This window comes from Phlebotomus papatasi, chromosome 3 (assembly GCF_024763615.1).
Source record: "Phlebotomus papatasi isolate M1 chromosome 3, Ppap_2.1, whole genome shotgun sequence".
Lineage (NCBI taxonomy): Eukaryota > Metazoa > Arthropoda > Insecta > Diptera > Psychodidae > Phlebotomus > Phlebotomus papatasi.
The window spans coordinates 39,537,788-39,561,693 of record NC_077224.1 but is presented as its reverse complement, the minus strand read 5'-3'; the positions used below and the strand labels follow the sequence as shown (position 1 = coordinate 39,561,693).

At 33.5% G+C, this 23,906-nt stretch overlaps 1 protein-coding gene across 1 annotated transcript in view; it reads left to right on the top strand.

The window, feature by feature from the left end:
• The first annotated feature begins 308 nt into the window (after positions 1-308).
• Positions 309-23,906, top strand: part of LOC129805585 (kinesin heavy chain) — a 40,141-nt gene continuing 16,543 nt past the window's right edge. Inside the window, exons 1-4 of the mRNA XM_055853613.1 lie at positions 309-894; positions 12,771-12,942; positions 17,051-17,717; positions 21,628-22,893. Of these exons, the coding sequence (XP_055709588.1) occupies positions 745-894; positions 12,771-12,942; positions 17,051-17,717; positions 21,628-22,893 (2,255 nt within the window). The 5' untranslated portion in view covers positions 309-744. The remainder of the gene's footprint in view (positions 895-12,770; positions 12,943-17,050; positions 17,718-21,627; positions 22,894-23,906) is intronic.

Sequence of the window (23,906 nt, the reverse complement as noted above, 5' to 3'; positions counted from 1 at the left end):
TGTGAATGGCTCCTACCAATTCTTCATCCAGTCCGTACTCGTGCAGTACATCCCAAAGTTGTTCTCTCGGTACTCGGTCATATGCTTTTTCCAAATCTATGAAACAAGCATAGAGTGGAATTGCATACTCCCAAGCCTTTTCGACAATCATCCTCAGGGTAAAAAGCTGATCCGTGGTGCTGCAGAATGAAATTTCTAGATGAAATTTCAAAATGAAATTTCAAGATGAAATTTTATTATGATGAAGTCATTTTATTACATGTATTTAATTGTACATGGTGTAGAAAAAGCATTACCGACATGTCAAATGCCAACACACTCCTTGACAGAGTGTGCTCTGATCGCGATTGAGACACGCGGGTGGCATTTTTGTCTTTTTTCCGGAGATTTCTGAGAATTTAATCAAATTCTCCCCAATTTTTTTTAGTTATTTGTATCATCTGTGCAATTATAAGTCGCCTACGGTTGGGATTTGTGTGTAAAAATTGGTATTTTGATTGAAATTCTGTGTCTGGTGTGAAGTGAGAGAGAGAGAGAGAGAAAGGCGAGTGACGGCGAATTTTCGATTTCCCCAATTTGATGTGGCGAAGTGAAAAATAATGGCCGATTGAGGGAAGAGTTGTGTCGTCGCGGAAAGTTTTCAGTGGAAAAAAGAGCCTTGATGTGCGGTATTAGGTCTCAAAACTAGTGTATATTTGCTTTATTTATTACTCCAAGTGTGATTGTGCAAGAGAAGTGGTCAGGATGACGGGCACAGAGAGAGAAATTCCAGCTGAAGACTCCATCAAAGTTGTATGTCGGTTCCGACCATTGAATGACAGCGAAGAAAAAGCTGGCTCCAAATTCATCGTCAAATTCCCCAACAGCAACGAGGAGAACTGCATATCGATTGGTGTAAGTACCTTCCGGAAGGGCTGTTTTTTGCATAGTCCTCCGGATAAGATTCTCTTGATTCTCATTGTGTGGGTGACTTGGAAGGAGAGTGAGAGAAAACCCCTGTAAGCAGGCAGAATGCGGCTCAACCATCGATGAATCATCCGCACGCAAAATTACATGACAAGTTTGACTGAGTTTATACTGAATACACAGCTATTGCAATCGAATCAGAAAGCAGTTGGATTATTTTAGCGGGAGGGGGGTACCAGGCTTCAGACCTAATTCGAAATTTCAAGAACTAGGATTATTTATTAGTGATTAGAATAGGAAATCGTATTGCCTATCAGAATTCTGATATAGCTTTACTTATTAGAATAATTTGGCTGATAATTTTTTTTTGCAAAAAGCTATGAATTCTATCGAATTCAATTGTATTATTTTGATTACCTCAAAAATAGTTTTAGGCAAATGTTGTTATTATATATTTTTTTAATTTTTTCGTAACAAAAAATTGAGGCTCGCTAGTATAACAATCGTTAATTATTTAATGAAGTCGGTGTCCATGAAGAGAGAATGTTAAAAGGTAATCAAGGATCAAAAAGCGGTTAAAATCCCGATTCTTGTCCAGGATACCAAAAAAACAATAATAGAAATTTATACATATTTCAAGAAATGTAAAATCATACACAAAAAAAAACATGAGAATGCGTCTGAAAACGCGGAAATGCATCCTAGAAACACGGAACAGTTTTTAGAATCTCGAAAATGTGTTCAAGTAGGGTAAAGTGATATAATTTGGAATTAGTGTCACAAGTTGGACAATTCGCCGGTACAAGTTGGACATGGCTTTTTCTTGATAAATACAGTACAAAATTTGTTTTTAAGCACAAGGAACCAAATGATAAAACTAAAGCATTAAAAATATACAAATAAAAATGAGGTACTAAATTTATGAAGACAAAAATCCCTGTCCAAATTGTACCACTGTCCAACTTGTACCACTTTACCCTATAATGCAGAAAATTGACTGAAAACGGTCGCGGAATTGTAATTTTTGTCTTGTTAGAAACAGGTACTGTCAAAGAACCTATCAGTGTTCTGGAAACTTAGATAGCTTTCCTCTCACAATTTTATTCAGAATCTCGAATTAAACAATTCCGTTGAAAATTGAGCGCTCTAAAAAAGTTGATCGTCGAAAATTCAAAATGGCTAATTTTCCAGTCATATGTGTATATATGAACGAAATGTTCCCCTGACCTAGTTATATAACATCCGAAAATGTATGAAATCGCTAAGGCCAATTTTAAGATTAATCAAATAATTGATTTTGGATTAAGTGCGGAGGGGGGATTCGGTAAAAACAATTCTTTAAGGGATGGTTTTTTTCTAGTAGACAGGGCTCACTGAAAACCGGAACGAACTATCTTTTTACCTTTTAAGCTCCAGAACTCTGAAAAGTTGAAAAAAACTAGGGTAATATAATAACTTATTTTTGATAGTATCGACTGTCAATTCTAAAAGAAATAAACAATTATCATATACCACATTCTATTAAGAATGTTACAATAAACGGCCTAATAATGCATGAAAACTCGTCATTCACTTTACCGAACACATATAGATTTATCAATATGTACAATCGATTCGATAGTACGGAAAAATTATCATTCCATTCCTGATTTATATTGTTCTCTATTTGAGATCAAGCAGTAAAACGATCAAGTAATCTAAAGTTTCTTTTGGGTTATAAGCAAATTAAAGCAAAATTACTTAGCTAGATTTAGTTCTTTTTGGTAAAATACAAATTTTTTGACTTTCAAAATTCCAAAATTCATAATTTTTGGGTATTTGTTTATATTCAAAGGAGTGTTCTCTTAGTAAGTACAGCAAAGTCAATGCTTATTAACATTATTTAAAAAAAAATACGATTTTTGCTATTATACAAAAGATTTTCGTATAGGGAAAAGTTTTCAGGTTTCGCATATACTCTGATTTCAAACACTTCATATTTTTCCCATTTTACATTTAATGAATCCGACTAAATTTTATCAGGAAATGTGAGACTTATGACTGGCTATTAAAATATATTGCCACTAAGTTAAAGATTAATTTAAGGATTTATCGGAACCAGAATGTATGTAAAGCCCCAAAATGGGGCACCTAATAATCTTTATTTTTTTGTTTCGACCTGCACTTTTCTTCAACAATCAGCCCTTGAATTCGAAATTTATAGGGATATCAATATAAAAATGGTGCTATTTCTTATAAGACTTAATTAAATAAAACTTTGACTGATTAATGGCCCTGTGATCATTAATAGCGCTTGAAATCCAACAGATATTAGCAAAACTTTTAGTTTGTTTAAATAACTCTTCTAAAGTATATTAAAAAAATACTATAGGGGATACTGGGGTACCACCAAACACTAATTTTTATTTCTAAACTACTTGGATTATCTCGACCATTCCTTCAGTGGACAAGCATCCCTATAGTGCCTATAAATTCCTATCGGTCTTATCCTCTGATATCCAAAATCGCAGTGTTTGGTGGTACCCCGTGTTTGGTGGTGCCCCAGTTTCCCCTACGTATGTAAAATGTGAGCGATTCCAAGACCTTTCCATCGAACTCAAGAACTTGGCCAAATGAGTTGAGAAATACGTACGCTAGAACCAGTTTACTATAAAAATAAAAAAAGTCTATAAAAGTTGTTTAAAATGAAAGGAATTTACCAAAGTTTTTTTTTAAAGCAGATTTTGGAAATTTTAAACAAATTGTTATTACCCAATTAATTTTTTCATCGAACACAGCACGGTTTATTAACGAGTCACATAACTTCAAATTTGCTTAAAAATTCGTAAACATTTAAAAAAAAAATTATTTTTTTCATTTTCAATATTTTTAATTTTTTTAAGAACTAGAAGTAATTACAAAGTTTTTCTCATTTGTTTAATTAGTAATTTTGTTTAAATTCTTATACAGCCTTTTACTAGTAGCCATATAGTTATGAGGTTAGCAAAAGAATCACAATCAATACAAGTGTATCTAGATCTTTCTAATCAACTTTACTACCTCTTGCTGTTTGCCCGTAATTTTTTTTACCATCTTCGTGGAAATACCATCAAATCTCAGCCATGGAATATACTCCCATCTCACCCTGAGGGCTTCTCAGGCGACTTCATAAACACCAAATCCTCAAATGACTGTCGTGGCAAGAACTTCACATTTTACTGTTATAATTTGAGCTACGAAAAAAAATTATTTTCTTCTTCAATTTACTTTGTTCACCGCAATTGGTTAACTTTCATTTTTACGGTTGTACATTGGTAACAATTGACCATGAAGAAATATGTAATATTTGCCTCGGAAAAGAGAATCTCTCTCACCAGCATTGTACCTCTTTGATGTGCTTCTTTTCTGCACACCAAACTCCAAATGCTCCAACAAACACCGTGTGCGCCAAAGACTCTGGCTGGGTAGCTCTAGAAAGCATTAATATTTGTCGTGTTTGGCAAAAAAGGGAAAGCAATTTAATGCACAAAAGCATTCGATTGAAAGAAAGAAATTTATTCACATCCAGATGGGGCTTTTTCTCTCTCTTTCCTACGAGTAAATTAAATGTATGAAATGAATTTTAAAGCCCTTCATATAGGTGACAAGTTGGAAGACAGGGGGAAAATCTCCTTGGGAGTTTCCCCCGCTGTGTGAGAGCGCCATTTTGAGGGAAAAGTCAAAGAGGGGAGGCATTTATAACATTTTCGTTCTGGGGAATAATCCATTCTAAAGTGTTCTATCTCAAGGAATTCAATGAAAACAAACTTAAAGGACACCATTAATATCATTCTAATTAGAAAAGAATACATAAAGTAACTTTTAATAGTATTAATTTAGTTTATCGACTAATTAAAATTATTAAATGAACTACAATTTCGTCTGTTTTATTCTTTATTTAGAACCAAATGAAGCAATTGCTTTTTTTTTAATGTCGACCTAGGAAAATTGTTGAAATTCTTGCTTACTCAATGGTCAATTGCTCAATGGAGTGAACATTAGGTTTCCTAATCAAAAATTCTACTAAATAGTTTGAACTAGGTCATAAAATCTAAATGTAATTATCTTTTCAACAGAAATTGCTTTCCGACATTTCTCCAATGTTCAATTTCGTTTCGTGTAAAACAATTTATTTTACGGTTTCTTTTCAACTCATTATTAGTTTATTATCATTGCAGAATACAGGTTATATTTAATTTTTCAAAATATTAAAGATTGTCTTGGAAAATAAGGCCATAGTAGATTGGGCATGGGCAGTATTTTGGTAAAAATAATGAATAAAAAAATAAATAATAGTCAATAAATGCAAAAAGGGGAATATTAAGGGAAAATTAAGAACTTGTAGATTAAGCTACAAAAACTTTTGCTTGTTTATCGTACTTCCATCGCGTCGGTTGTCTTTGTAGATTAGGCAGCCATTGAGTTGGCCAGAAAATTTGAGTTGTGATCCCTCAGCAGAGATTCAAAAGAAAATCACATCAAATACACGAAAAATTACTGTTTCAGGGAAGAAGAGTGATTTCTGATTTGAAGCCCACAAATTTCAGAAGTGGGATAGACAGCAGAAAAAGCGATCACGATATAAAATTTACAAGTGATTTTTTTCCAAAAGCAGGATCGGTTCTGCATTTGTACGACCGATTTTACGTTTAAGAATCATTTTCGCGTTTCTAAGAACGTTTTATTTGTTTTTTTTTTTGATAAATTTTCGAAATTCTGTAGAAACGTTTCCATATTTTTAGAATCATTTCTGCATTTCCAGAACGCCGTTTTTAGCATTCACAATAATATAACTTTCCTAAAGTTGTTTTACACTGGATTCTAAACACATTTCAAAAGTGATATAAACTTCCTACATATTTAAGTTCGGATTTTATCCTTATCATTATCACATTTCAAATGTTTTATATGTGATAAGGAGTTGCTAGTTATAAATCCATTTACTTACCCTACAACCCCTACACCGCTCAAAATTCTTAACGTATAAATCGGCAATTGGTTATTGAACGACATAATATTTTTTTCATAATTTAAGTGGGGTAAGTGTGCCAAATTTCGGCATAGTTGCATATAAGCACAGAGGTCCTAAGTTTGAAATGCAATATTTTTAATTCCTATTGATATTTTTTGTTACTTCCTTTTCGGGAAGGTTGTGTGGAACCTTGAAAACTAGTTAAAATATTGAAAATTAATAATAATATGGACATTGCTTTGGGTAGTATTCCGGCCACTTTGAGTGAAATTCCGGCCACCTTTTTACTGACCACCTTTTGTGACGGAACGGATAGAAAATTTCAAAACGTCAAGCGGAATGAGTTTAACATTTAGTTTAAAACGATTATCTGAGGCACAAGCCCTGAGATCTTCCGCGTAATTTGTCCTGAAGACCTGAAGAGTAGCATTTCAAATTTATGCGCAGATTCCCGTAGCAATTTGTCCTTCCTGAACTCTTCCAAGGCCTTTTCCACATCATCTTTTTCATAGAAGCGATGTTTTTTTTTCTCTGGACATTGTAGAACTCAGAAATTGAAAAAAAAACACAAAATGAATAAGAGATTAGGAAAACAAAAGATGTTGCCGGAATAGGCAACACTACCTCACCGGAGAGACGCTTTTGAGAGACTGTACTGTGATGAACTGTACTGTACTGTAATGAATAAATATTTAAAAGCAAAATGAATTCATTGACTATTCGAAGATAACATACATAATTTTAATTAATTTATTTGCATGGCCGAAATTACACTCAAAGTGGGCGAAATTAGAAGCTGGCTGAAATTTGGCACACTTCCCCTATAATTCTCTAATTATAAATTTTATAATATTTTTTTAATTTAATTTATAAATAATTTATAATTTATATATTTTCATATCTATATAAAAAGAGATTTTGAATATGAAATTCTCACAAGCCAAAATACAAGATGATAGTAAGATGACAATATTTTTTTTTTATAAAAGAATTCTCAAATGTTGGATAACTTTGTTGATTAGTGCATTGAATCCTATCATTACAAAAAGTTTTCATTAGAATTGATTAGTTTCTTATGCAAATTTCCATACTTTTCATACACAACCATAAAATGTTCATTATCTTTTTTTATGGATACGATTATCGTCTCTAATTCCAGTTGATAAAAAAAGTTTGGAGATCAAGTTTTTTTTATTGTAGTTTTTTTCTCTATATCTGAGGTAGATAAAAGGCAGGAAAACAATCATTACTGAAGGTAATTAAGATTCCATGACTGATTTTTTTCTTTGGGCTGATAGATCTTTGGGCAAAAAAAAAGCTATATCGACAGAAAAGTCAGATTGTTTGCCTGTTTCAAGTGCAAGATTTTACTTAATGTTGTTCTTGTGTAGCGTGAGAAAATGTTATTTTGCGTTTCTCTTCACGCGTAAGTTCTTGCATTAGGTGTGAATAGTTTGTGGTGAGGGTCTTTGAAGAACTTTGATCACTGCGACACATCCTGAAACTTTTCATGATGTAAGTCACAAATTTTCAAGCAACTAATTTAAACTTTGAAGCATTTACATGTGATTGTTTGGGCGCATTCACCTGAAAAAGTGCCACAAGTACAATTTGAAGTATTGCGGTCGACGCATTTTCATTCTTTAAATGTATAAATGGAATCTTTGTCTGTTTTTAGTTGTGATTCATCATAGTTACAGTTTTTGTGATTGAAACTGAAAGCTGACTATTCATTTGATTTTAGAATTTGTTTCAAAAGACGTTTTTACAATCACGATTATGATATTCACTAAGTACAGCAAATAAAGACATTCATTGAAAAACACTCCTATTCCTATTGAATTGAGATTCTTCGTAAAAGCTATGACTAAATAAATATATAAATGATTAAAGTGCATCGATTGGATCAGAAATGACTGTAACTTTTTCGTCGTCTATGTCAGCAATTCTTGTGGCAATAAGTAATTATGAATACAGACTAAACAAAAATTGCTGTTTCAGGTGATGAGGTTACAACAGTTTTTGATCCAAGCGACGAGATATTTTTTAGGGTTTCCGGGTGTAAGTTTCGGCTTGCAATTTCTATTTTCACGAAAATGTCTCCAATTGTGAGTCCATGATCAAAATTAGGAAAATTTAATGTTTTTGACAATTTTTAAATCAGAAAACCAGAATTATCCCTTTAAGTTTAAGTGGGACACCGGTATCCAAAATTAAAAAAAAAAGATTATTGAGAGTTACTTTATCTTCTAAATAGCGAGAAGAAATGGGTTTTGTTTTAACATATAAAATATATCGCAATCTTGTTATAAAGACTCGAGTCATGTAGGGGAAACTTGTGCAACTACGTACGGAAATTTATATCCAATATTTAAGATTTTTTACTGAATGCCTTACAGGAATATAATAATAGAAAAAAATAGGAAAAAATCATATATTACGATGTTGCTTGCGTTGTCAGAGGCTTCAAAAACTCTTCCTCTAAAGAAAGTTCGAAGAGCATGGAAATCGCTTGAATTTGAAGGAAATTTCTATAAGATAGGATTCAAACAGGCTAATCGTCTCTCATATTCAATATTGACATATAATTTACTTTAATTGATATTGAATGTATTCCCAAATGTTGCGCTAAAGTAGGGTAATGTTACTTCTTGTTATTATGCTTCATTTAATGACATGTTGAATAAATTGCTATTCAATATTATATTACTAAAAAATGCCAACGGTATTTTGCAATGCAAATGACTGAAATAGTGTAATTTCACTAGTATGAAATACCACGATATTGGAAAAATTACCAATTTATTCTGGATGACATTTAAAACACATCTAGGGTAACGTGTGTTATTTCGGGACACTTTTTAGCGCTTTCAAGTTTCAAACAGCTTAACGACTTGTCAAATTATTTTTTTCTATGTTGATGCAAATATTTATGTGCATTATTCTATACAGAATAATGTTCTTACCGAAAAATATTGAAAAATTCCTTTTTTTTATAAAATATAGCAAAAAATATTAAAGAAGTAAGATGGCTATATTTTGGGACAATTCGGTACTTTGGGACAGACAAAAGTGGCTATTATATGCAAATAAATTTCACTGATCCTGGATATTTACTTTCGAGTAGAAGGTCTAAACTTCAGTCTTTCATAAAAATTTTGTTTAAATTTCACTTGCAAAGTGGATTAAAACGAAAAAAAAACTCAGCAATATTTTTGTGGACATCTGCAAAAGTGACCACACTGTTGTAAAAAGTGGAATGTGACTCTCACAATTCACGCGTATTTCAGACTTAAATTAAATAACATTTCAGAAGTTTTTTGTTTATCTGATACGTAAAGAGCTTAATATTTCATAAAGAACATAAAAAGAATAAGAAAACAAATATTTATAGGATTTTTAATGTGTCCAAAAATACCCGTATTATGTCCCGAAAAGCACCTTGTCCGGAAAAACCACACGTTACCCTACCATAAAAATTTCAGGATTTATCGCATTTATTGCTTGTCAGTAGCTTTTATTTACTCTCTCTATATTAACGAATATGACTTCTCATATCTATATCATATGTTTTTATTTAATTATTATAATGCCCAGCGCACAATAGATTTTGTTTGTAAACATGCTTTCAAAATTTCCTATGAGAGTGAATGAAATGTATATCTAGTCATCTCGGTCTCTCTCATAGGAAATTTTGAAAACATGTTTACAAACAAAAGTTATTGTGCGTTGGACATAAGAGCTCTTAAGCAAATTGTACAAGAAAACAAATACTTTAGAATTGCCATTTTTTTTAAGTGTTGAAGCCCTTGAGAATAAGCTATAAAACGGATTTTTCTGTGTATATAATTTAGTGAAAGAATGTTTAAATCAGACTGATAAATATTTTAGTTAATAAAAGAGGAGATCCTTTGAATAAATACAGGAGTGGTATGGTAAGTTTTCGATACTATCGAATCGATAATATCGATAAAACTATATCTGTTAGATTCAGTGAATCTCGACTTTTTACGCATTGATATTGAGACACCCTTGAAAGAATATGAGTGTTCTGAATATCGTTTACAACATTATTCAGAATCGACAGTCGAAAACAAGTTATAGTGTCACATCTGTAGGGTATAATTCTATAACGATATCCTTAAGCACTGGTTTGCAGAGGGAAAAATAAAAAAGAATATTCATCTATAACCAGGGGCATGACATTTTCTATGTTTCCTATATGTTTCTAGCCTGCCGAAAAAACTTTCGGGTTTATTAGCTGTTTTCTGTTAGTGTAGAATGAATTAGCAAAAAATATAAATACAAAATAAAAGACAACTTAATATTGAATAGGCAACCGAAAACTACAAATTGGTAACCTACGTCGTTTTTGGACGTTTTGGAGATATCTTGTGAAATGTGTACGAATACAGGGAAATATTTACACTAAAACCGGTCGCATTTTTCAGAGCTAATGTCACCCCCTGTCAATAACGGTATGACAATGTCATTATGACAAACTTTCATGGTGAATTAGGGTGCAGAATAACATTAAAGTCTCTATGAAACTCTGAGTAACTGACATAAATCGGTTGTTTGATTAGTTCTTTCGAATTTACCACTTAAAATTTTTTTAATTTGTCATATGACATTGTCATATTTCTACAGAATCCCTGTGCTAGTTTGTTCGTTGTTCCTTTTAAAGAAAACTATAAAATCCTAATATTTACAGGCCTGAGCTAAAATAAAAGCCGAAGTGAATTTGGTGGTGCCTTGATGGCATTCTTCGAAATGCCGCGAAAATTCACGTAGAGAAAATGAGAGGATTTTGAATGTGAAAATTGTTTAATTCCTTAGAGTTAAGTCATTTTCACAAGAAAATCCTTTTAATAATTTAGTTGAATATAGTTATTTGAGTTAATTATTGTTAATAATTGTCGATATTACAACAAAAATATTGGGATGAAATTTTGAGCTGGAATACTCATATTCTTTTGAGCTGTCCCAAAATTCAGGATAGGTTTGAGAAAAACCCTTTTGTACAACACTATTTTGGTTAATAAGGAATGCAAAAAGTACGTATTACAAGAAGGGACACAACCTGCTAATAAGCATAAAATAGAGAAGAAAATATTTTGTGGCATTTTAGAGATTTTTTGCAACCGCAGCGCCGCCAGACGTTTGTCAAGTGAGTTATTTGGGTCTCTATCTCTCTCTCTTACAGTTGAACTGCGCGCTATTTAAGAACTGATTAATTTGAAGTGATATTTGCATTTAATTTCTTTGTATTTCTGCAAGATTCAAGTAAAAGGGTGTGTACTGAACAGCTATCCGTCTTCCGACAAAGATATCAACAAGACAATTTATTTCAATATGAGTTTTTATTTCTGTTATGTCTTTTTGACGGAAAAATATTTATCATGGCAGCGTGAATGAGCGGGATTAGTGTTACCAGTATGACTATCTGTAATTTCGGTAATTTCCATTAAAATTATCAACACAAACTTTCCAGTATTGCACGGTTGTTACCGAGCACATGTCTTATTCTTCTCCTTACTAATTTTAATTTTGATCTTCGGTTTCAGAATTTCAGCAAATTTTGTACAATTTCGAACTGATTTTTGCTAATTTTCGAGAGGTTAAAATTAAGTATCTCTTCTATCATAAGTTGGTATAAGCCTGAACAATTTGGTTTCCGTTGGCTCCCAGTTATAGAACACAGAACTAAAGATTTATATACAGGAAATTCTTCTGAAGTCATTTTAAGTGAAAATGTCTATTTATTGTTTTTGAATCATTTTAAAACTCTTCTCACCATTGAATTGTAGCTGTACGTATTTATTTGAGAATGTTGAGGAAATATTTACTTTTTTTTGTACAGTGTTTTCTCATACAAATTGTTTTATGCTTTTTGGTATTGAGATCATACACTAAATGGGTTAGATGAAGTGTTAAAGGCATGAGGGTTAAGGCTATAAATAAAAAAAAAATATGTACAAAGCATTTGCAATGACATAGAACACTTTTGAACGGTGTGGACGCCTTTTTGCACCTCTATCGTCCTTTTAACAACATGCAATCGTGGATTTAAATGATTTTAACGTTGATATATATACGATAGAAAATAGTGACCAAAATGGAAAATCAATGCGAGCAATTGCAAAGAAATAAATTGTCAATTGTGTATTTCTGTACATTCTCTCTTTCTCGCGAGGAATTGGTTTTTTAATAGTCTCATGCATAGTTTTGTTTTCAGGCATCGAATAACGGATGGATGTTTTAAAAATAAATCTAACATAATACGGTATGTTGGGTGTGAAGAAGAGAAAATATTTTTCATTAAATGGAATATAAGTTCTATTAACGATGAGTAATATAGATGAAGTGGTGAAGCCACATAATTTTACACAGAGTTAAAATCAGAAAAAAATCTAGAGATTAGTTAGATAGGCTTGTACTTCTTGGAGAAATGTACTAGATATATTTGTTTTTTTTTTGTCTAAACAACTCTGTTCTGATTCTCAGCATGATATCATACGCATGTCCATTCCAATATATAGGAGTACAAATTTCCTAGAAATTTTTCGATTCACCAAAAGACTAACAGTTTTGTGCGCAGTATCAGTAAAGAAAAACATTGATAAATTCAGTCAAATATGAACCGCAATAAAATTCCTTCAAGGATAATGGCTCTCTCTTTCTCTCCCTCTCCGTGTCCTTTCTTTGGCCTCCCTGGGAAAGAAATATAGAGTAGAATGAAAAACTATACTAATGATTTTTATGAATGTTTCATTGAGGTTTTGAACTCTGAAAGAGGTTGATGCACCCTAATTGATTCTTTTTATGCATTTTTTTTCTTGTTCCTTGATGGTTGTTGGATTCCTTACAACAGGGAAAAGTTTACCTGTTCGATAAAGTGTTCAAGCCCAATGCATCGCAGGAGAAGGTTTACAATGAGGCGGCAAAATCAATCGTCTCTGATGTCTTGGCGGGATACAATGGAACAATTTTTGCCTATGGTCAGACATCATCTGGCAAAACACATACAATGGAAGGTGTTATAGGTGAGAAGATAAATTTCTCTTTGACTCTTTGCAAAGCAAATAACAAAAAAAAAAACTAAACAAAGAATCACTTGAAAGATTGTCGCAGTATAATTGAATTGGTACTTTTTTCAACTGTTCAGAGTCAGAAGACTACCAATTAGCCAAAAGCAAAATTCCAATCAAATGATGAGATATTTTTTTTTACATTTTATCATAGTCTAAAGAAAATCCATTGATTTGAATTAACTTCACAGTTGATTGAACATGAACTGATGATGATTGTTACTCTCAACAATCTTGGGATTATAATGTTTTCAACATTATTTCACTTCCAACTTTGCGCTAGAGATAGAGAATTTTGTTTTGTAGGTGAAAAGAGCAATCATCGATTCATGACTCAATATTATTGGTGTTGTTGGACAAGTTGTGTAGAGTTAAAGCAAATTTATTCATCAAATTGTGGGCTTTTGTGTGTACTATTCAATTTGCAATTTAATTTATTATAGAGAATAATTTTCTCTCTATTTTTGTGTCACTGGAAAATGACACAGTTCATATAACAAATTTGTTATTCAGTCAGTTGTTGAATTGTTTTCGATCTGATTCTATTTCCCACCTGTTTATCATTCTGAAGAGTGAATTTATGGCATTATTTTATTTTTTTTATTAATGAGAAATAGACAAAAAAAATCAGTGAGTGATTATGAAAACATTTTTAAAATTCCAGTTTTTGTATTTGAAAAATTTAATCTGCTGAAAGATTATTTTTTCTTAATTAATTAATAACTATTTTAATGAAACATGAACATTTCAAACCTCTTTTCTAATTTAGAAAAGTCTGTAAGGCGGATTTATAATAATTAAAATTTTGTTATTTTTCCATAAAAAAAAATGTACAGACTTTGTAATTCTTCTGAAGATTACTGAAAATTCAGTTAGGTCAAAAAGCATCAACATTGTCTTAATTTTTCATAATTCAATTTGAAGTGTAAACATTTTTAAGACGGTCAGCGTCAGGAATCATTTTATTTAAAGTTTGTCTTACACAGAAAAAATATTTCGCAAAATTGTTCATGAAATCCTAATGGGAACTTAAGAAATGCTTCCAAATCGTATAAAAGTTTGTATTTTTTCACAAACGTTTGTGCGTACACTCAGAGATATCCGAAAAAGTTAAAATAACATTCCGGAAATATTAATTTTACCCTGCAGTATTGATTCGAAATCGGTGTAAATATTACACTTTTTAGGTGTATTGGGGGTTAAAGTTAACCTTTTTCATCTTAATCTTACCCTTAAAAAGGTGTAAAATTAACATTAAAAAATGTTGATATATTTTTACACCAGAAAATTGTTAAAGTTATGAGGAAAAAAAGTTAATCGCACCCTCTTTTTCTTTCTCACTGTAACATGATCATTTGATGAGCATTCTTTGTATTCGTATACGGTCTTTGTATTCTTTCTATACGAACAAAGTTTGTAAAAGAACAAAAATGTTCGTCAAGTGATCATGCTACGAACAATGTTTGAGGAAAACTTTTACAAACCTTTTAGTGAGTTATACGATTTAACGAGCATTCCGTAAGTCCCCATTGGGAATTTACATAAATTGACGAATAATTTCATGAAATAGGGTAAATATCCTAATTCAAAACCATTTCCAGACGCTTTAACTTTGACAGAAGATTCAACACATTAAGTTAATTTTTTCTCAAGAAAATTACGTAAATTTGCTCCTTGACTCTTCTAGAACGTTACTGTTTAGTGAAAATTCTTTTAATATAATTTGAAAACTCCTTAAATACAAGAAAAATACACAAGTGTAAAATGCTTCTATTGGAAACATATTAATCCAAATGGAGACAAGGGAAAGTATCTAATTGGAGACAAACAGTGTAAGTGAAACCGCAACGAAAGGCTTCCAAAAACCTTTTGAATTGCGCTTGAATGTAAGATTTATTCTTATTCTTGGTGTTTTCTCCTTTCCGACCTGAGACGAATTCCCATCAGCCTAATTGTGTTTTTCATTAGAAAACATGGTTGATAAATGAAAAATTTGATGGTGAAAAGGTACACTTTTACTTTTCTGAGAAATTTATAAATTAAAATTTGTAAATATGAATTGATTTTCGCTTTATTTGGAGTAAAATTAATTAAATAATGAAAATGAAATATAGAAAATATATAAATAAAAATTTAATACTGCATTTATCATGGGAAAAAGAATGATGTTTCCATTTGGAGTAGCGAAAAGCTTCCATTTGGAACAGGTTTTGAATTAGCTTAATTTACCCTATTTTTTGTTTAAAACAAAAAAAAACTCCCGATGAGGAGCTCTACCTTATATACTTTTTCGGAAATGTAATTGTATGCTTATACCAGATTGATTTTGATTAACTTGTCTATGAATTACGACAATACAATCTTGAAGCTGAAAATTGTGCAAGTAGAGGAGGGGATTTTAAAAAATAATTAATATCATAATTAATTTAATTTAACCAAATTGGTTGAAAATTAGGCCCTTTGACTTTAAATAATTCAAGACCGAGATTTTTCCGGTGAAAGGTGTCAAAGAACAAAATGTTCAGCTAGACTACCTCTAACACATTTCCAAAAATGAACAAAATCGCCAGGGTCAATTTTTTGCAAAGTTAGAAAAACCTCATTTTTACCTATTTTAGAGGGATATGGAATGCATAAAAAGGGAGGGGGGAAAATAAAGAGATTAGCTTCGAGAATCTGTCATTTCAAGAAGGTCATTGAAATCCGTAAGTCGATATCTCTTACCGTTTGAATTTTATATCGCGCAAAAGACTGAAAAAGTGCGAAAAACAGTATTAGGTGAGAATCTTAATAATCTCACCTACTTTTTTAAAATAGAGCTATTACTGTTATTTTCCTGATCCATCACCGAATATGACCGATGCAGTCCAATTCAGAATCACTAGATCTTTCAAAAAAGTCCAAATTTAATCAAATCCGTTGAAAATTAGGTCCTCCAGGGTGGTTGAACTTTGACCTCTGTAATTCAATATGGCGATTTTTCCGGTGACAGGTGTCAAAGGACGAACTGTTCAGCTGGACTACCTCCAAAACATTTCCAAAAATGAACGAAATCGTCAGGGCCAATTTTTTGCAAAGTTGGAAAAGCCTCTTTTTTCTTACATATTTTTGAGTGATGGGGAACGCATGAAAGGGGAGGGGGAAAAATAAAGAGACTAGTTTCGTGATAATGTCATTTGAGGAGGGGTCATCGAAAACCGGAAGTTGATATCTCTTACCGTTTGAACTTTATATTGGTCAAAAGACTGAAAAAATTAACCGGGGAAGGGTGTTTAAGGACGAAGTGTTCAGATGGACTAACTACAATACATATTCGAAAATTATTGAAATCGCTAGGGTCAATTTTGAGATAAGTCAAAAAATCATGTTTTGGGACGGGATGAAAAAAGTGGGGCGCAATTTGGGGAAGTTAGTTCGCTAGAGAATGTTGACTTGTGGGAGGGGGGGGTCATCGAAGACCGGAAGTCAATATCTCTAACCTAAACGGTTAGAGATATTGACTTCCGGTCAGGATGGTGAGAATTTGAAAAAAAAATGAATTGTAGAAACTTCTCTCTCTCTTGGAGTTCGAGCAGTTAAGTTCGTGACAAAGTTGTAAAAGATTCCTTTTACAACTTTACAAGTAAAGGCAAATGTATCCCGAAAATGTATCGGAAATCCCCTTTAGGAAAATAACTCAAGAAGAACATGTCTCTTTAGGATAGTGAAAAATAATTCTGAAAAAAATGTAGAGCGGAAAATTTCTTACAAATACATCCTGATTAGAAGTTTCTTTGGTCTTGGGAGAATGTGAAAAAATAAATTCAATTCTACAGGTTTTTTTTTACTGATCATAAACCATTTAAGAAGCTAAAAGTCATTTGAAATATCATCATTAGTTAACAAATTTATTATCAGTATCAAAGTCTTATTGGACCAAAGTAAAAAGAAGAAAAATTTCTCTCATAAATTGATTTATCTGCAGTCAATCTTTCATTGTTCATCAGTTTAAAGACAAAAAAATACACTAATAATCAATTTTGAAAGATAAATTTAGTAAAAAAAAAATGATTCTGTGCTTCAGGTGACTCAATAAAACAAGGTATCATTCCTCGTATTGTGAATGACATCTTCAATCACATTTACACGATGGAGGTGAATTTGGAGTTTCACATAAAAGTATCCTATTATGAGATTTACATGGACAAAATTCGGGACTTATTGGATATATCCAAGGTGAATTTGAGTGTGCATGAGGATAAAAATCGTGTGCCTTATGTCAAAGGTGCCACTGAGCGCTTTGTCTCAAGTCCCGAAGATGTCTTTGAGGTGATTGAAGAGGGAAAGGCTAATCGGCATATTGCTGTGACAAATATGAATGAACACTCATCGAGATCCCATTCAGTATTCCTAATAAATGTCAAGCAGGAGAATTTGGAGAATCAGAAGAAATTGTCGGGAAAGCTGTATCTGGTTGATTTGGCTGGTTCGGAGAAGGTGTCAAAGACTGGAGCTGAAGGTACGGTGCTGGATGAAGCGAAGAATATCAATAAATCACTATCGGCCCTTGGTAATGTTATATCAGCACTAGCTGATGGCAATAAAACGCACATTCCGTATCGTGATTCCAAATTGACTAGAATTCTGCAGGAATCACTAGGTGGCAATGCAAGGACAACCATTGTCATCTGTTGCTCTCCCGCAAGTTTCAATGAGTCCGAAACCAAGTCAACACTTGAATTTGGAAAGCGGTAAGTATATATTAATTTTCTTTTTATACATTTTTTACAGTTGGAATTCTTTATTAAAAACACATTTCGTCGACAAAATCTCTGAAAAATTTATTTGTCGAAAAAAAGTAGAGACAAATTTTGTTCCTTACGACGTACTGTAATGATTTTTTTTTAATTGAAGGATTGAGTTTTTGACTGATTAAAAATATAAAAATTGAAAAACATGGGAAAAATGCTCTTTGTATTTAAGTTAAATTTAATAACACAATCGGCTAGTTCACAGCCGGTTTTTAAATTAAAATTGTCTCGGCTAAAAAAAATATGTCGCTGATATGTTCGAATCTTCAGACTGATGTTCGAACATTACGAACTCAATTTTATAAAAAAAATGTTTTCTGGTTGTTTGTGGTAATTAATGAAATGTTGATCTTCGCAAATGGTTGCGTGTTACGAAAGGACATAGGGACATTGTGAACTTCCCAATAGGGTGGTGTCACCACTTCTCGCCAGTGATCCACTTCACGCCACCTATAGTTAAATCGAAGAAAAATCATATAATACGAGTAGAAAAAAGGATATCAGGAAGAAAAAGCAACGCTGAATATATTTTTTAATAATATTTTACAAAATAATTGAGTTTGGGCCTTTTCAAGTAGGTGGCGAGAAGTGGTTATTTTTTAATTTTTAATAAAAATATTTTTTTTAAGTAATCCACCGTTAAATTGAGGGACTATTACTTTTATATATCTATAGACAACATTATCTAAGTGACTTTGTGTCAAATTTAAGTTACTTTGTAACAAGGGTTTAAAAATTATAATTAAATTGATTTCGGTTTTTCTTAAAAGAGGCGATAAGTGGTTACTCCACCCAAAAGTAAATATTTTAACTGTTGACAATCGAGATCTATCGAAATTTGAACAGAAAATCATGAGTCGCTTTGAGAAATTATCAAGAAATCAAAATAAATGTTTGTTATTTAAAGCAAATCCTTGGTCATTTTTTTATGGATTGCTTTCATGATGAGGGCTATAGGTAAAATTATTAAGAAATACAAGAAAAATCGAGAAATACGATACTGTCGTCATACGAAGCTTAAAATCTTTCCCATATCACTGGCAGTTCCACAGTTCATTACATTAATTAATTTGCAATGTAACAAACAAATTTGTGCAATAAGACTTATTAATTATACTTGTATTAAAAGTGGTAAATAGTGAGCCGATACGCAAATCAGATAACCATTAAAAATGACATTAGTCTTAAGTAGGAGAAAGGGCACTCAATGGGTCAAGTGGTAGAGCACTCGCTCTATGATGCAAGTGTCCCGGATTCAAATCTCCTTTAGGCCACCAGGAATGTTTCTGGCGTTAAAGGTGTTCGTATTGCATCCAGTGAGCTTCACTGCACATGATTCCACGGGCATGGGACTGACAACCTCATCCCGTACAAGAAAAAATAATAATATGCTTGTCTAGAAATCCCCTTGTGGGAAGGCCTTCTTCCTTCATGGAATGTCGTTGCAGCATTATTATTATATTAGTGTTATGTTATAGTAGGATAAAAAAAAACATCTCGAGATAATATTGACTTATGGGGGGGGGGGGGTCACCGAAAATCAAAAGTTGATATCTCTTACCGTTTGACGTCTAACCCAGTAACAAACTTTCGAACAAATAAAAATAAAACGTGAAAAAAGATGAATCAATTTTGAGTTTACCGATTCCTTACCGATTAAAATCGATGCAGCCGGATTGGAAATTTCAAATTTTTTCCATAAAAAACAAATTTGATGGAATCGATTGAGAAATATACCCTCTAAAACGGTTTAACTTTGACTTTCGAAAATTTTTTCGGTCATTTTTATGTAGGGATAAGTGGGGCATCTTTGAGATTGATCTTTTTTCTCATACTTTTAAATGAAACTGGACTTTATAATGACATAATTTAAGTTGATAAATCAATTTTGAATCTAAATTACATCATGATGGAGTTCAATTCCATTTAAAAATAAGGAAAAACCAAGTTTCGGATCTGCCTTAATTCAAAGGTACCCGACTTTTCCCTATTGTAATAGGACTGTTGCACCTATAGGAGTTGAAGGAAAAAGCCCGTCCTGACGAAGACCTTCTAGCCAACGGTACACGGTAAAAAATTTCGGCAGATATTTGTTCCGAAATTAGCTCGTCTACGGACACCCAAATTTTTAGAAAAAATTTCTATCTATTTGAAACAAATTTGTATGTATTTGGGATTAAAATGTCTTCTTTTTTCCGTACAGAAGTAGATCTTGAAAAATTCGAAAATCTATTTGAAGATCCAAAAACTTTCCGTGCAGAAGTAGATCTTGAAAAATTCTAAATTCTATTTGAAGATCCAAAAAAGAGACTTTCTTACTTCTTAATACTTTCGTAAGGTGGCGGAAGTTACATCTTGTTCGAATTTCGAAGTGCTCAAATGTCAAAATGTGACGGTCTTCACATTCTTGTGAGGAAAAAAACTGAACAAAAACGATTACTGTTCTTGTCCCATTATGTAATCACTCCATAATCACTGAGTAACTTTTTTTCCAGCTTTTTAGTGTGATATTTGATAAATTTTCCCCAACTTGTTCGAAAATTTAGTATGAAAATTTGAAATTGAATTTGAATTCTTCGAACTTCAACGACTTTTTGTGCAAATAGAGTTCCATTTACCTTTCATCCAAGACACTATTGGAGAATCAAAATCTTGTGATCAGGCTCAAAAGGGACTTTCTTACTTCTTAATACTTTCGTAAGGTGGCGGAAGTTACATCCTGTTCGAATTTCGAAGTGCTCAAGTGTCAAAATGTGTCGGTCTTACATTTTTGTGAGGAAAAATAACAGAACAACGACGTTTACTGTTCTTGCCCCAGTATTTAATCACTCCATAATCACTGAGTAACTCTTTTGCCAGCCTTTTAGTGTAATATTTGGTAAATTTTCCCCACCTTGCTCGAAAATTTAGTATGAAAATTCGAAATTGAATTTGAATTCTTCGAACATCAACGACTTTTTGTGCAAATAGAGTTCCATTTACCTTTTATCCAAGACACTATTGGAAAATCAAAATCTACTTGTGATCGGGCTCTTTAGATACAATTTTGTTTCAAAAATATTTGTTCCAAAGTAAATTTTTTCCAATATTTCGATCAGCGGCCGAAAGTTTTTACCGTGCACCAATCACTGTTCAGTTGGGGTGGTGACTCTGAGGGTTACTATATGGGCTGCTAACTTTGGAAAACACTAAATCGCCAAGAGATGTAATGGTGAGAGTCTGATGGATTATCCCGAAAGCGTATTCTAATCCACTTCGTCAGTCTGCCTTTAAGAGTGAAGCTGCGAGGAAGCTCTGTCCGTGAATTCCCGGTAATGGGCAATGGGGACTCTACTCTGAGTGGCTGGTGATAGAAGACACTCCAGCATGTTTCGGTGCAAGGTCCATTCCATCCGCGCTCTAGTATGAACACTATGTTCCCCTTTGCAAAATATTTGAAAATAAGAGAAATCGTAGGAACCGTTTTTGAAATAAATCAGAAAATATGTTTTTTTATGGGAAGGAGCAGGGTAGGAGGAAAAATGGGAGAAACATCCCGACATAGTATTGGTTTATGGGGGCGGGGGTCACCGAAGATCGGATGTTGATATCTCTTACCGTTTAAACTCCAAATATATTCGAAAAAAGGATTGTTTAAAGTATACTATCTCTATGAGTTCGAGCAGTAATAGGATAGAAAAGTCCTATTTCAAAGTTGCTCCACTTCTCCCTATTCCAAAAGATAATTTTAGGCGACCTTAACAGACCTTCTGAATCATCTGTTCAGAGTTGATTAATAAAGAATCTCCAATTGGTACAAGTTTATTCGTGTTTATAATTAAAACATTTTTTTCTGCATTGTGTATTGCAGTGCTAAGACGGTTAAGAATGTCGTTTGCGTCAATGAGGAACTCACGGCTGAGGAATGGAAGAGGCGGTATGAGCGTGAGAAGGAGAAGGTGGGTCGCCTCAAGGGCAAAGTGGAGAAGTTGGAAGCTGAACTTGCCAGATGGCGTGCTGGTGAAACGGTATCGTCCGATGAACAGGTGAATCTGCAGGATCCCATGGAGGCCAGTACGCCGAATGTTGAAGTCATTGAGGCTGAAAATGTACCTCCAGCCCCTGTCCCAGCAACACCTAGTGGCTTGACCATGGTTGGATCAATTAGTGCAGAGGAGCGTGCGAGGTTCGAGAGTGAACGTGAACGTCTCTATCAGCAACTCGATGACAAGGATGAGGAGATCAATCAGCATTCGCAGTATGTGGAGAAGTTGAAGGAGCAGATAATGGATCAGGAGGAGTTGATTGGCAATGTTAGGAGGGATTATGAGAATTTGCAGACGGAAATGACGCGCATCCAGCAGGAGAATGAGAGTGCCAAGGAGGAGGTGAAGGAGGTGTTGCAGGCACTTGAGGAGCTGGCTGTGAATTATGATCAGAAGAGTCAGGAGATTGAGACGAAGAATAAAGAGATTGATACCATCAATGAGGAGTTGCTGCAGAAGCAGGCACTCTTGAATACTACCTCAACGGATTTGCAGCAATTGCGTGATATGTCGGCACATCAGAAGAAGCGCTACAATGAGATCTTGAGCAATCTCCTGCGGGATCTGTCGGAAGTGGGTCAAGCACTCTGTACTGACTCTTCGGCTGATCTCAAGCTCAACCCAGATACAGCAGCTGGGAAAGTTGAGGAGGAATTCACAGTTGCTCGGCTGTACATCAGTAAGATGAAGAGTGAGGCGAAGAATTTGGCACAGCGCTGTCAGAATCTCGAGGGTCAGAATATGGACTCCAATCGGAAAGTGTCAGAGTATGAGAAGGATCTGGCTGACTGTCGATTGCTGATATCGCAGCATGAGGCCAGGATGAAGAGTCTGCAGGAGTCAATGCGTGAAGCCGAGAATAAGAAGAGAACGCTGGAGGAGAATATTGATGCGCTACGTGAAGAATGTGCAAAATTGAAGGCTGCCGAGCAGGTTTCGGCTGTGAGTGCGGAGGAGAAGCAGAGGGCTGAACAGCTGAGGGAGGCCTTTGATAAGCAAATGGACCAGCTGCGCGATGGGCATACAGCACAAGTGGCCGAGTTGCGAGATGAGATCTCAGAGAAACAAGAGGCTATCAATGAACTTAAGGAGTACGTATTTAATTTTACTTTAAATTATTATAATTTTTTTTTCATATGAAAAATCCCATAGAGACTCCAAGGCTTTACCATAATATTTCATTTTTAAATCCCAAAATAAGAATGTTGGATTTTTGATTGTGTTCTAGCGTAAAATAATTTTAGACCCCGCCCTCTTTAGGAATTGTAAGAATTCTAAATTGATATATTTATATTCCCAATACTTGATTACAGATAATAGACTGTGGCAAATTTAAGGAAAATTTTTTACAATTTGAAATATTGGCAAGATTTATTAAGCTCCACACACAAAAACATAAGCCACGCCCCCTGAGAGTTTTACAATGGAATAACGCATATTTTTCACGTCAGTTTGAATTTTTACATCATTTAATGTTATTATGGGTTTTTTTAAATATATCTGTAAAAATTGAAGGCAGAAATTCAATCATAAAAAATAAGCTACGCCGGCTACACCCGTAAGCCATTTATGAATACAATGTGCGACAAAACCATAACCGCACCTATTTTTTTTCGAATTTTGAACAAATTATAGAAATTTTATTGTAGTTAAGATTTTGCCAGGGGTTCTCCATTTCGGATTTCCGATGCATCCAGGCCACCAATTGGGCCCCTTATGCTTCCCCACTCCTATTCTGTACAGATCCCAAATCCTATTTTGGGACAGAGGGAGTATTTTAATATTATTATGGAAAGACGATGTAAAATCCCAGCACTGATTTTGCAACGCAGAAAAGGAGAAGAACAGTGAAAATTATTATTTTTTCAGCGACATTTTATAGCAATGTGCTGAAAACACGTACAGCTCTATCACAAAACGGTTAAGATTCCGCCTAAAAACACGCACAGCTCAATAGTAAAAATGTTAAGAATGCGCTTAAAAACACGCACAGCTCAATCATAAAACGGTCAAGATTGCGCTTAAAAACACGCGCAGCTCAATCATAAAACGGTCAAGATTGCGTTTAAAAACACGCGCAGCTCAATCATAAAACGACTTAAAT